This window comes from Gossypium arboreum, chromosome 11, assembly GCF_025698485.1.
Source record: "Gossypium arboreum isolate Shixiya-1 chromosome 11, ASM2569848v2, whole genome shotgun sequence".
NCBI lineage: Eukaryota > Viridiplantae > Streptophyta > Magnoliopsida > Malvales > Malvaceae > Gossypium > Gossypium arboreum.
Genome location: NC_069080.1, coordinates 15,760,938 through 15,775,944, shown reverse-complemented (window position 1 = coordinate 15,775,944; position 15,007 = coordinate 15,760,938). Strand labels below are relative to the sequence as shown.

Below are 15,007 nucleotides of genomic sequence, written 5' to 3'. Positions count from 1 at the left end.
CATTAAGTCTTCGTCTGGAAAATCGAATCTTAAATGCTCATATTCCTCTGTCGTTCGAGTTGCTAAGAAATCAGCTATTGCGCTCCCTTTTATCGACTTCTGACTTACATAGGCAATGTCATATTCCGAAAGGAAGATCTGCCATCGTGTCATTCTTCCTGATAGTGCCGGCGATTCCATTATGTATTTTATTGGGTCCAGCTTTGAAATTAGCCATGTCGTGTGATACAACATATATTGTCTGATTCTCCGAGCTACCCAAACCAGAGCGCAACAATACTTCTCAATAGACGAATATTTTGCCTCATATTCAGTGAACTTTTTGCTGAGGTAGTAGATCGCTTTTTCTTTCTTTCCTGACTCGTCGTGTTGCCCCGGTACACAACCCATTGAACTTTCGAACACAGTCAAATACAATATTGTTTTATCTTATCAAAGGCTACCTGGCATTCCTTGTTCCATTCTCCCGGGTTATGTTTTCGAATAAGCCGAAAGATTGGGTCGCATTGGTTGGTAAGTTGAGCAATAAACCGGGCGATGTAGTTTAATCTCCCTAAAAATCCTCTAACTTCCTTTTGCGTGCGCGAAGGTGGTAATTCTTGGATGGCTTTTATTTTATCTGGATCAACTTCAATACCTCTTTCACTGACAATAAAGCCTAGCAACTTTCCTGAGGTAGCCCCAAATGTACATTTGGCTGGATTAAGCTTTAGCTGAAACTTTCTCAGCCTTTCGAACAACTTCTTGAGGTTCACTACATGCTCTTCTTCCCCTCGGGATTTAGCAATCATATCGTCGACATAGACCTCTATTTCTTTATGCATCATATCATGGAATAACGTCACCATAGCCCTCTGATATGTTGCTCCAGCATTCTTTAACCCAAAAGGCATCACCTTGTAGCAGAATGTTCCCTACATTATTATGAAGGTAGTTTTCTCCATATCTTCCGGGGCCATTTTGATCTGATTGTACCCCGAGAATCCATCCATGAAAGAAAACAATGAATGTTTTGCTGTGTTGTCCACCAATGTGTCAATATGTGGCAAGGGAAAATTATCTTTTGGGCTTACTCGATTCAGGTCACGGTAATCCATGCACATTCGTACTTTGCCATCTTTCTTTGGTACCGGGACTATGTTAGCCACCCATTCTGGATATTTGAAGGCTTGTAGGAAGCCAGCATCAAATTGCTTCTTGACTTCCTCTTTTATTTTCAACAGCATTTCGGGTCTCATCCATCTTAATTTTTGCTGGATGGGCTTGCATTCTGGCTTTAATGGGAGCTTATGGATTACTAAATCTTCATCTAGCCCTGGCATGTCCTGGTATGACCATGCGAAAACATCTTTGTATTCGCGGAGTAAAATGATCAAACTATGTCTGGTACTCTCTGAAATAGAAGTCTCAATCTTCACTTCTTGTTTCCTCTCTTCAGTGCCCAAATTTATTGTTTCCACAGATTCTTCATGAGGCAAAATCTGTTTATTCTCTTGTTCCACCATTCTTAACAATTCAGGAGACGAGACATAATCTTGACATTTTCTTGACTTCAAATTCTCCTAAGCAAACAAATTTCTCAAAATCAATTTCAAGATTCAGAACGGGCTTATTCATGTCGTCAATATCGAGCACCGAAAGTTGAATGGAAAAGGAAGCTATAGAGGGCATCCGGTATTGGAATCAACAAAGAAATGTCATGTCATGGCAATGAGGCAAATGTGAGTATAGGCTATGAAATGAGAAAATGATTATGAAATTAGCGATAATGCGAAAAAAATCGTGACAAAATGCATCTTTATTGATATTCATTTAAATGATAAAGAGCGAATACAAACTCTTACAAAAGAATTCTATTATATCTAAGGACATAACAGAATGTTAACGTTTGAGCATTACTCTGAAGACTTATAAACTACAAGAAGATCCTCGGCAGTCCAATTGTTCAACATGAAACCCGGAGGACAAGGGCGTATCTTTGAGACGTCTTTACTCGCGTCAGCTCCTTTATCAATGACATTTATACTGATACTCTGAAAACCCTTTTCAATTAACCATAGCGTGTTTCATAGACCATCTTGTTCAGGGTACATCATTCCCGCAGATGTAAATGTTTTTGACAAAGGAGGGTACTCTATTGGTTCCCATTCTGGTTCTTGGCCCAAAGTTCTTGCAATCCTTCTTTCCTGATCTTTTTTCCACTGTCTTCTTCTTTGACGCATGTCAGGCTGGAACCCCAAACCGTATCGGGCCCTGTGGTGCACTGGCTTTAAAGCCCTGACTATTCTTTACAGATATCTCCCTAAACCTCTTCTCACTCGAGCTCCCCTTCATACGGTCAATTTGACACCCATTCTAATATTTCTCGACAGTTTTGGCATCGAAATTCTATTTCCGTCAACAACAAAAGTGGCATTGACGAATTCAAGGGATCGAAAGGAACATTTCAATGCGTCTTTGTTCACTTCCAAGTACAGTGCATCGGCAGAGACAGATGCGACAATGTCTTCTTCTCCCTCGACAGTGACCAAACAACCGTCCATGATAAATTTCACCTTTTGATGGAGGGATGATGAGACTGCTCCAGCAGAATGGATCCAGGGTCTTCCCAAAAGGCAGTTATAAGAGGGTGTAATGTCCATGACTTGGAACTCGACATCATAAATGTAAGGGCCCACTTCCAAAGGGATTTCAATCTTTCCCATGACTTCGCCCCTCGTTCCGTCGAATGCCCTTACCGTGGAATGACAGGACCTTAAGTAGGACAAATCCATCGGTATTTTGGAAAGCGTGGCTAATGGCATAACATTTAATGCTGACCCATTATTGATGAGTACGTTCGGTATTATGTAACCCTTGCAGCGAGTCATGATATGCAACGCTTTCACCGAGCCTCTACCATTTGGCGGTATCTCATCATCACTAAAAGAGATGAAATTGTCTGCATTCAGATTGTTTACCCACCTATCAAGCTTTTCAACTGATATGTTGTTGGCCACATAAGCTTGATTTAACACATTTAATAAAACATTCCGGTGTGGCTCTGAATTTAACAGTAGAGATAGAACTGAGATTCGCGCTGGCTGCTTGCTCAATTGTTCCACCACAATATAATCGCTGTGCTTAATAAATTTCAAGAATTCTTGAGCTTCTTCCTCATTCACAGGCTTTTTGGTTTCTTGCACGGGTGGAATTTCTTGCTCGACTTCGACTTCGTGCATCACTGCTTTCCCTTTTTGCTTCCAATCGCTATTCTTTTTCTTGGTTCGACTTCTTTGAATAACAACGCCTATCGCGGTAAAATGACCTACTTCCCCAATGTCTTCGCCAGGGCTTTGGGCTTTTCCCTTCAAAAGCGATGATATTGACATTGTACTTCCACAGTACTGCTTTATTGTCCTTATAAGGGAAAGGAGATAGTACTTCGATTATTATTTTTGGTTTCACCGGCTACTTCTTCGCGTCATAATAAATTATTAACGATCGGTCGGTGCTATACAGGAAACCTGATGATTGATTGTCAGATGCACATATTTCTCCACTGTTGGCCTCTTTGGCTTTACAAAAAATCCCAATCTCCCTGTTATCCATCATATTTTGCAGTAAATTTTTGAATTCCTCGCAGGACTGAATGTCGTGCCCTTCAATCCATGGAACTCACAAAAACTGTGACCTTTTGTATCTTTTCCTTCGGATACTCCGTTAACACGACAGAGCAACCCTTTCTCACTTAGTACCTCCCAGATTTTCTGCAGAGGTGTTCTTATTTCAGAAACCCATCTTCTACTTTGCCGTTCATTTTCCTCTCCTACTGCGCTCACATTCCCTTCGGTGTGGTTTGGGAATGGATTCCTACCGCATCGCCAAGTACCATCAAATTGCAAAATGCCCGCATCGATGAGCCCTTGAACTCTCCTTTTGAAAGCAAGACAGTTCTCAGAAGAATGCCCCTGGTTCCCCGCATGGTATGCACAACTAGCGTTTGGATCGTACCATTTCGGGTATGGAGGTTTAAGGGGGGCCATGTAGTGGGGAGATATTAATTGTTTCTCCAAGAGTTTTGGGTACAATTCCCCATACGACACAGGGATAGGAGTAAATTGTGGCCTCTCGGGGTTGGGCCTTGTTGGTCTTGGTTCGTTTCTGGGTTGGTTTTGAACTGGTGCAGTGTTTTGTGAAAAAGTGGTGACGGGTCTTTGGTTGTTCATGGCGATATCTGGGTAGGGACGGATGTGGTGCTTGGTAGTAAGGGGTTTGAGGAGGATAATAAAAATTTGGAGGTGGATAATTTCGAGGTCGGGGTTGATTTGGATATGGATTAGGGGCATAACGGTTTTCCATTCCCACCATATGGGCTTCTAGTTCTTTCTTCTTCATAGGCGCTGCCCTTTTTAAACCTTCTGAACCTTCCATTCTACCGTTCTTGACGGCATTTTCTATGAGCTCACCAGATATTACAATATCCGCAAACTCCTTCGTGGCACTTCCCACTAGTTTGTCATAAAACGGCGCCTTTAAGGTGTTGATAAAGAGAATGGTTATCTCCGTTTTTGTTAGTGGGGGCTCCACTTGGGCCGAGACGTCTCTCCATCTCTGTGCATACTGTCTGAAGGTCTCTGATGGCTTTTTCTCCATCATTTGCAAGGTCATCCGGTCTGGCACCATGTCTGATACATGCTTGTCTTGCTTTCATGAGAATCGCAGACGCCAAGTCCTTCCAGGATCGAATCTTTTCTTTACTAAGTTGGTTGTACCACCGAAGAGCTGACCCTGTTAGACTATCTTGAAAGCAATGTATGAGTAGTTTATCCTCGTTCACATAACCGGTTATTTTTCGACAGAACATAATGAGATGTGCTTTTGGGCACCTTGTCCCATCATACTTCTCAAAATCAGGTACTTTGAACTTCGGAGGCAAAATTAGATCAGGTATCAAACTGAGTTCCTTGGCACCTAGTGCGGAGAAGACTTCAGTGCCTTCTATTGCTTTGAGTCTTTCCTCTAGACTTCTATATTTTGCGTCATGGTTATCCAATTTCAACTTGGCTACCTCTGCTGGGTCATCCAGATCTGGAACTAGTGGATCAGCAGGACTAGCCCCTAGGTTCGACGCGAATATTCCTTGCCCTAAATTAGTGGGTGGAGTAGGTGGCATAGGTCGATGTTCCAAGCCTGTGGGTTCCCCTTGAATATACCCTATTTGTGTTTATAAGCGGGCAGTGGAGTGAATCCCAAGGGATAGAGTGGATCCTGATCGTGGTGAATTCTTGACTGAGGTTCCATAACATCGGGGTTCTGCATGGGTCCTTTTCCTTTGACCAAAGTTGTCATCATCTCCATCATTTTAGCCATCTGATCTCTTTGCTCGAGTGATTCCTCTCGAGATTTCACCATTAAGTCTCTCGTCTCTTGTTGCGATTTGGCCAGTTGCTCTTGTAATTCCTTTTGAGCCCTTTCCATCTTTTCAATTCTCTCATTGAATTCAGCTTCCATTACTCTAGCTTGTCGGCGCGTTTTATAGGAATGGCGTGGTTCCAGATTTGTGGTATTACAACTGCGAATTGTATATTTTATCTTTCAGCGACCGAATATGGGATATGCAATGTATGAATGAATACATGAATGAATGTATGAATTTCAAATGAATGTCAGTCATGAATGAATATACAAAAATTTGGTGTTAATTTCAAGATAGCCCCTATTTAGGCATTTCCTTAATCAAAGGAGTATAACACAACGTTTCGGTCACTCGTATAATTGACTCCTCCATTAGAAACCTGTTTTTGGCAACCAATCTCTAATCAACACCTTCCTAACAAGATGCCTTCGATGCATGATGAAAAATAAAAATACAGACAAATGACCTTGGTTAGCGCAACACATATAAACAGAAAAAAACTGTGGAAAATCTAACAAATTAAGCTACTTGGTCCAGTGGACTCGATTCCCTTGCTTAGAAAGCACAAATGTAAAAGAAATAGAAGGTAAGATGTGCTTTTCCCGTGTACTTATTTCGGTGACTACTAAACGAGCGGAGGTTCGGCATGGCTCTAGTTGGGTGGCTCGTATGGTTCACTATATGCGCTTTTGTTCTAGACAGTACTTCGAATTGCTCGTACTATCATCTGCTAAGATTAGCACGAAGCCTCGGTCATAACCCATCACAGAGCTCACGAGTTCAATTCGAGGATTACATTTACTTATGCCTATGCGGAGGGACAAGTTAACTCACGAAAGCATAAGTCATATGTAACCCGAAAGTATTCACTAGCTTTGTGCGGAGGGACGAGTTAACTCACGAAGGCATAACGTTTACTTTCACTTAAACAGACAGAGCCCGGGTATAGAGCTCATGTTATGCAAAGATGTATGTGCACGGTGTGTGGGGAGAAACTCATAAACCTTTACGTTTTATTTAAAAACTAAACCAAAACTAAAATCACAAAAATTTAAAGCTGAAAAACAACCGAATAAAACAAGTTAGAAGATATACAACACGATGCAAATGCATGATTTTTTGAAAACAAAAAATTTGAGGATCACGACTAAATGCTAATTTGAACAAGGCACTTTGAAAAATTTGACAACGCACGTTTAATTCAACTCGACTCTCAAAAATGGTCCCCAGCGGAGTCGCCAGCTGTAGCGACGTAAAAATTTTAGCTTAGCTTGGTCGCTAATTGTGGCGATTTATTGAAAAAAAGTTTGAAATTTGACGTTTGATTTTTGAAATAAACAGGGAGTCGCCACCGATCCTTTTTCCTAGGTGTGATCGGACACCTATTAGATCTCTTATTAAAACAAATAAAAGGCTAAGTTTAGGTCTACGTTAAAATCCAGAGAAAATTTAGGGTTCGGGAGTCGGTTACACACGAGGAAGGTATTAGCACCCTCGCGACCCCCAAAATTGGTATTTTATTAAACACATGTTGTCTTGATTTTCAAAAATACGAATTCAATTTGACATTTAAGTGTGATCCGATTGAAGGAAATGAGAAGTTGCAAGTTTTTTTTGTTTTTTAGAAGGACGTCTCATTTTTAACACGAGCCGATTAATTTCACCCAACATAGCGATGAAATCGATGACTTAGTGTTAAAATCGGTACATTGCCTTATTCTTAAAATTAAAATGTAAAAAGTTTTTAAAATGATAGTAAAAAAATCCAAGAATATTATTGTCAAAAAATGCGAATAATGATGTGAATAATAAAATATATAAAATATAAAATATTAAAATATCAAAATATTAGAATAATAATAATAATTAATATTGACAAATAAAAATAAAATAGAAATAAAAAATGTACATAACATATATATTAGAAATAATAATGATGTTTAAAAATCAATACTATTAATAATACTACATCAATATGTACATATATAAAAAAATAAATACGTGATAATATTAAAATATGTACATAATATAGTGTTAAAAATACATACATAATATAGTTAAGATATATACATAAGATATGTAAAAATATATATATAAATAATATAATATTAAAGATATATACATAAAATAGTATAAAATATATATATATATACGTAATATAGAATTTAAAATATACCTAATATATTAAAAGAATATATATAATATAATATTAAGAAATATAATAATAACAAAAAGGAGAGAGAGGAGAGGGTGGATGATTTTCGCCACAAGGTCGACCATCGTCCGGTCAGCGGATCGCCACGGTACCACCAGACATCTGCAAATGGGACCTCAAAAAACTTTTTCGGTAAAAATGGGTAAGCTTCCTCCTTTATTTTTTTTTTACTTTCGCATAAAAGAAACAAAATAAAATTGAAAGGAAAACAATAAGTAAACAAAGAACTTAAAATGAGAATAGACAAAGAAACCTCTTTTGCTTTGATCTTTGATTAATCTTAAAAAAAAAAACTAGCTTCTCCAAAAACTAGCCTTCACAACAACTCTTCTCCTTGATTACTTTAAAAAGAAACCTCTCCAAAAATCCTTTACAATAACTTTCTCTCCCAAAAACTCTCCAAAAAAAAATCCCCCGATATACAAAATATGAGAAGGCTTATATAGCCATTTACAAAATATTTTTTTATTGTTTATGTCTTTATTTGTAGGTACAAGTGGTGGTGGAGAAGGTGTGGCTAGTGGAGTTGGTGGTGAAAAAGAGTGGCTAGTGGAGTTGGTGGTGGAAAAGGTGTGGCTAGTGGAGTTGGTGGTGGAAAAGGAGTGGCTAGTTGAGAAAAGTTTAAGTTGTGGGCTAGGTTTTTTTATTTTGATTTGGGCTTAGGGTTTGGGCCATTGGGGTTTTGATGTAAATTGGGCTTTGAATAGTTAAGATTTTGGGTTTTGGGTTTAATTTTGGTGGGTTAGGTAAAGCTAAATTGGGTTTTGATGTAAATGGGCTAAAATTGGCCTACAACAGGTATGATCTGTGTTAATTAGCTAAAATGCATTCATGCATGGCCATGCATGTTGTTGATACAAGACAGGGAAATGGGTGGTTCTGAGGAGTTCGATTCACTTAAAGAGGTAGAGAGCTGAAAGGAACAAGAAGACAATTTAACTGATAGGGAGGAATAATATACTTAGAGTAATTTTAGGGTTTTTCAAGAGTCAACCCATTCTTGATTGTTGAAAGGGTATTTATAGGAAAAGTCATATTGTCTGTGCATCGCGGGACGCATTTATTTATGCATTCAATTAATACGAGGTTGTTATGCTTAAATGGACTCTTTATTGTATTGAAAGCATGTTCACACAAAAAAGTAGGTGCCTTAAAGTGAGTGGTTATTTCGTTATCGATGAGCAAGAGAACTTGTCAGGAGTTCTTGTCTAGCGGATGGTTTTGATATTAAAAGGGTGATACTCCTTTAGTTTGGACGGGTAACTAATTGAGGCACTGCCACAGATGGAGTTAAAGGAGGGAAGTCAACGTTTTCTGTCTTATTGACATATGTCTAAGTAGCGGAGGGATATAATATATATATATATATATATATATATAAACCATCAAAGGCACGGAGAAATAGTTCATGTTTTTCATTGTACTTCTATTAACTGAAAAATTGAAATTGATTTAAGGTAATTTTAGATGATGCTATTGTAAAGCTTAATCCTGATTTCTTTTGGTTGGGTGGAGGTGAGGTTGATTTGATGCTTGGAATCAGAACCTTTGAGTTTATCAACTTTGTCATACCTTCTATTGTGAAAAAAAAAATATACATGATAATTTTTTAAAATTATTTGTGAAAAAACATACACAATACTAACCATAATTTTAAATTGTTAGTCACTTTTCAAGATGCAAAAATCAATCAAATACTTATTACATCTGGTAATGCATGTCTTAATAAATTATCAATTTTAGTCCTCGCTCTCATATATTATTAAAATAATATAGTTCTTTTTGTTAATGTTTACAATAGTGTTTTTCTAATGATCATATTATAAATTCTGATTATATCTGTTTTGTTTTACATAATCTTTAGAATTATTCATAGCCCATCCTCAACTCATAAATTGGAGGATAATGCACTTCAGTGCACTCGAACCTACATCTTCCTGCATTGGCAATAATGTCAATGTCAATCGAGTTAAAACTTAATCAATCATGACTATAGTTTAACTATACAAACTTAACAAACTAACTTAATATTACATATGTGATAATATATTTGCAAAATAATATATTAAAAATAATATAATTTAACAATTACAATTTAATCAAAACTAAAAATTCAAAAACTAAAATTCATAAAATTCAAATAGAATGAATAAAACTGTAACTAAATTGGGTTGGACAGACGTCCAAGGAAGAAAGGCAAGCCCTTAATTATGACAGCCATTAACCATATTGCACAATGATTGGGTTCAATTATTTGCGTGACCAATAGTTAATTTTTGAAAAAAAATGTAATTATAAGTGTGAGGAGGATTAATTAAAGCTTGCCTAACTAAGGAGACTTCAAAGCTCTAAAAGGTGTGGTTTTAATTAGTTGAGGGGGCCAATGCCAATTAAGGGTTGGGGGATTTGGTAGCTGAATTTAAAGGCCTTTAACAGCTGTGGGCTTAAAAGGGGTTTTCTTCTTATGCATTATGATGTGATGTCTTTTCCTTATTTATTAACAATAAATTGATTTTTAAATTTATATTTATTAAATACAATTTAACATGAAATTAACCTACAAATAGAAATGATTTTTCTAACAACAAACCATAATTCTTCTTCAATATTTAAATAGAAATAAAATATATTTTAATATATTTAAATTTATATTCTTCTATATTAATAATAATATTAAGATTAATCGAATTTAATGTTGATTATGATGTAATTTAAGAAAAAACATGTCCATAATTTAAATCCAAGAAAACAATGCTCGTGAACAATGAGGAAGCCAATATCTTCAACTTAGCTGAAAACAATAAGACAAGTAAACGGTGGTCAAACCAAACAGGGTTAGGTAGCAAAGGGAAAATCGGGTTTGAATCTAAGTAGTTTGGTTGGTCATTTGAAAGAAGAGTTGAAATGCAGTTGTTGCCCTCCATCACCATGCATGCATGTTTACTATAAGTTTTCTCAAACTAATCACAAAAAAACGTTTAAATAATTCATCAAAATAATTTTGGACGGAAGTCTAGTATGTATTTGAATATGGGACCATAACAATTTCAAAATCAAATATTTTTTACACAATATCTAAAATTATTTACAGCTTCTCTCGAACTCAAAATTTATTTATTTTAGTTGGAATTATGAGTGATAACACTTCCGTTACTATATGATATTTTAATTTTTTCAAAGAAAAGAATTCCACAAATTTTGATCGGTTAATTTATCTACTTTTAAAAAATTATAAAAATAAAATATATGGCGTTTTAAAATTATTTTACCTAATTTAAATATAAAATATTTTTATATTAAAAATTTAAATACTAATTACCATAAACTTTTTAAAGAAAAGATGGTTTTTAATAAAAAATTTGTGACTCAATTAAATATATTTATGTAATAACCAAACCGAATTGAAATGGAATAGAGTTTATTAAAACTTTGATTTTTTTATTTGTTCTAATCTCTACTTGCCGGTTCACCTTGAATAATGTGAATGTGAGTGAAAATAAAATGTAATGAATTTATTAAAATTGATATCAAAATTAAATATGATTTTAATTGAAATAATATAATTAAAAGAGTAAGCATTAATGTGCCTTTGATTCAAACTATATTACACGTATATTATAAAATATGTCATAAGTTTACATGTACATTTGAAAATTTGAAATTTAGTTTATGTACACTTATTTTTAAGAATTTAATCATTATACTTTTAGATTTTAAAATTCAAGTCTAATATTAAATTCATCATTTTTTAGTTATATGACTGTCGAGTTTTTTATTTTAAAATATCGTACCAATAAATTTAATAAAAGGACTAAATTTATGAAAATAAAAATATATAAATTAAATTTTAAATAATATTTATTACTTTATAAAATAAATGAATTTGTGTTAAATTTATAAATGAATTGAAATCTGGGTAACATAAATTCAATTAAAGACATCGTATTCAATTAAAGACATCATGTATAATATAGATATAGGTATATTTTTAGAGTAAACATGAATATGTATATAGAATGTGTGGTATTGGTAGTAAAACAAAAGGGAAGACAGTGAAGTTTGAAATTAAGGCACGTTTTATATTAGGGGTCATGGAAAGTTTTGGGCCTTCTCAGTCACCAAGCATTATCTAGCATTTTGCAAACAAATATCTTTCAATACGTTGTTAAACTTTATTACACATTTCCTTGCAAACCATTAGTTATCAATATTGGGAGAATGAAATTCGATACCGTGACAGAGCTACAAAATATTTTTTAAGATAGAATTAAATTATATATTTTTACGAAAATAAAATATAATTATATCATTTTAGTAGTTTATATCTTTATAATTTTAAATGATTAAATTAAAATTTTATCATTTTGAGGTCAAAATATAATTTTATCATTAATAAATTAAAATTTTATAAATTATAAAATGTCTAAATAAAAAATTCATTTTAAGGAAAACAAATGTAAATATGGTAATAAAATTCTTAAACTTAAACTTAAGAGTTAAAAGAATAAAAATTCTTCATTCCCAAAAATAAAATAAGCACTTAAGATAATAAGATAAATTAGATTTGTGGAGAAGTAAAAACTGTATGGATACGATTCTCATTGTGTAATTTCCTCATTTGGATTATTTCTTTGTAAATTCCTATATGAAATTTTTGTAAATATGTTTCTGACTGTTTTAATAAAACATTTAAAATTATTTAAGTTTATTTATTCAAACTTATTAACTAGAATATATTAATTTGCGAGGTTAATTAATGCTAAAATTTCGCATGTGAGCTTCATCATCTTCTTACTTGCAAGGTCTGAAAGTATCAACGGTGTTGCCGTTTAAGCTGAGCAAAAGCTAATTAAATATCCAGCCTAGCCTACTCGAATCTTTCATAAATTAAATAAAAAAAGTTACACGTTTTTTAATTATTTCAAAGGCTTGGAAATGTGTATCAGTGTATGTAAGATAGTTCGCTTCAGTGTAAATTATGGATTTCAATTTCATCATTTTTAGATAGTATATTTTTAATTTTAAAATTTTAAAATAAGTAATTGTTGATCCGTTAATTAAAATAATATTACTTTTATATAAATATTACGTGAAAATAACAAACCGACATGACATTATAAATGTGAATATATATTTGCTGCATAAGATTTTAGAAATAACAAAAATTAACAAAGTTAATGGCTACATTTTTCAGCAAAATTGGAATTTTAAAATTAAAAAGAATATAATATCTAAGATTGATCAAATTAAGATACATGGATTAAATTCACAACTTATACATATTACAAGGATTGAAAGTAGAATTTGACCTTTAAAACCAAAGAGTTATGGAAAAAATACTTTTAAATTATATATTCATAGGAGGATTTTTGTGTAAGAGGAGACGTAGATTAAAATCTTAAAGGCAATTCTGTTGAGAGAGGCAATTACAAACTTAAAATATGAATCGAAAAATAAATATATTTAATAAAAAATTGAATTGACTGAAAATTTCACACGAATATATTATACCTATTTTAAAAAAATAACATGTTAAATATTTTAATAAAATAATATAAAACAAAATATAGATTTCTTTGTTTTATGTATTTTTAGTAATTCAATCAAAAATAAAGTATAATTATTAATTATTAAGAATGAAAAAAATATAAATTTTATTAAAAAAGTATAGCATGCATTGTATTTTTAATAAAAATATATATGAGAACATTATTAGAAGAGATAGGTAGTAACTGTAAATATCCAACAGTAAAATCAACATTAAAAATTTATTCTTTGGGGCCTAAACAAGAATCTTGAAGCCATAATTTTTAAAATTTTATTTTTAGATAATTGATGAGTTATTCCGTTGTAATCAGGTAATTCCATCAAAAGACAAAAGTGGTAAAAATAAAAATAGATATCACGGAAAGAGAAGAGAGCATTTTCGTCATTTGACATTTCCGTGGCAGTTCCGGTAATTTCTCGTCTTCATAGGGGCTAATTCTTAATACCTTCTCTATAAATACATAGAACCCACCATCTTTCCATCTTCAACTTCTCTGTCAAAGTTTCTCTGTTTCACTATTTTTATGTCCCTGTTTTCTCCTTTCATATTCATAAATAAAGCACTTTTATAATTTTTTTAATAGAAGTATCTTATTTTTAAATATTTTATGTTTTTACTGTTTTACCTTTTTTGTAGTGTTCACATATTTTCACCGCTCCTTTTTCTTTTTACCCCAAACATTTCCGTTTCTCATAACGAGGGAGAAAGGGGGTGGTCCCCTATTTATCCCTCGGAGGGATATATTTTTAATTTCGAAATTGGGGTTTTTTTTTTTTTTAATTTTTGTGGTAGATTGGTGCTGACGTGGATGCACCTAAAAGGGCGCAATAATGAACACCAAAACGATGCGTCTCCCGCCCCGTCGGGTTTCCATGCCCAGCAACAACGTCAAGCGAAAAGAGAGAGACGATTTTGACCTCCAACACTTACACCTTCCCCCTCCACCCGCAAAATTACCCAAGCCGGCTGCTCCCTTAGCCGCTTCTCAGAAAGCCGCACGCCCGGTGTTCTCCAACCAACTCCTAGCTGGATACCTGGCCTACGAGTTCCTCACTCGTGAAACACTGTTCGGCCAACCGTGGGACCCGGCCCAACTGCAACAACCAGCCACTGATTCCAGGAGAGGAATCAAAGAAGACGCCGAGCCAAGCGACAGATCCAGAGCAGGCGACTTCGAGTCGAAGCCGAGGGAGGATAATCATCAAAGGTACGTGGAAGTGGCGAGTTTGCTCAAGACTGATGGAGCCCATATACCTGGCATCGTCAACCCGACCCAGCTAGCTCGTTTCTTACAGATGTGAGGGTTTTTGATTCACACGTGGAGACATCTCATTGGGCGACGTTTTCCTTCTTTCGTGCAGTATGTAGCCTTAGCTTTGCCCTACTGTTTCTTTTCCCCTTCTTTTTTGTACTTCCTATGTTTTTGTTTTGGATGACTGTATGCCTTAGAGATGCATGCAGGCTCGCATGTACATTTGATGTTAGCTTATGATCTGAATAATGCAAACTGGAAACATACAAGATGCTTTCTTTTATTTTTGATACTACTATTGTTTCCTTTTTTACTTTTTTTCTGGGTCTAAACATTGATTTGAATTTGGAAATTAGATCAAAACCCTAGAAGTTTAGGACGAAGCTGTAACAACAAAAGCTTACCATTTACTGCTTAATCTTTGTTGCCATCCACAAATACCTTTTCGCATGATATGTAATAATGGTTTTGGAATTTTATAAAAATATCCAAAGTTGATGTAGAGTTAGGTAATATGGTAAGGGATTTTTCTTAACAGAGATTTAGGTAAAATAAGGGATTTTTTTAACTTAACTGGTGATCGAGTATTTGATC

General features: G+C 34.4%; 1 protein-coding gene across 1 annotated transcript; it reads left to right on the top strand.

Annotated features, from left to right (window-relative positions):
• The first annotated feature begins 13,647 nt into the window (after positions 1-13,647).
• Positions 13,648-14,696, top strand: LOC108487512 (uncharacterized). The gene has a single exon (XM_017791869.2). The coding sequence runs from the start codon at positions 13,992-13,994 to the stop codon at positions 14,460-14,462; it is 471 nt and encodes a 156-aa protein (XP_017647358.1). The 5' UTR covers positions 13,648-13,991; the 3' UTR covers positions 14,463-14,696.
• Positions 14,697-15,007: the final 311 nt, after the last annotated feature.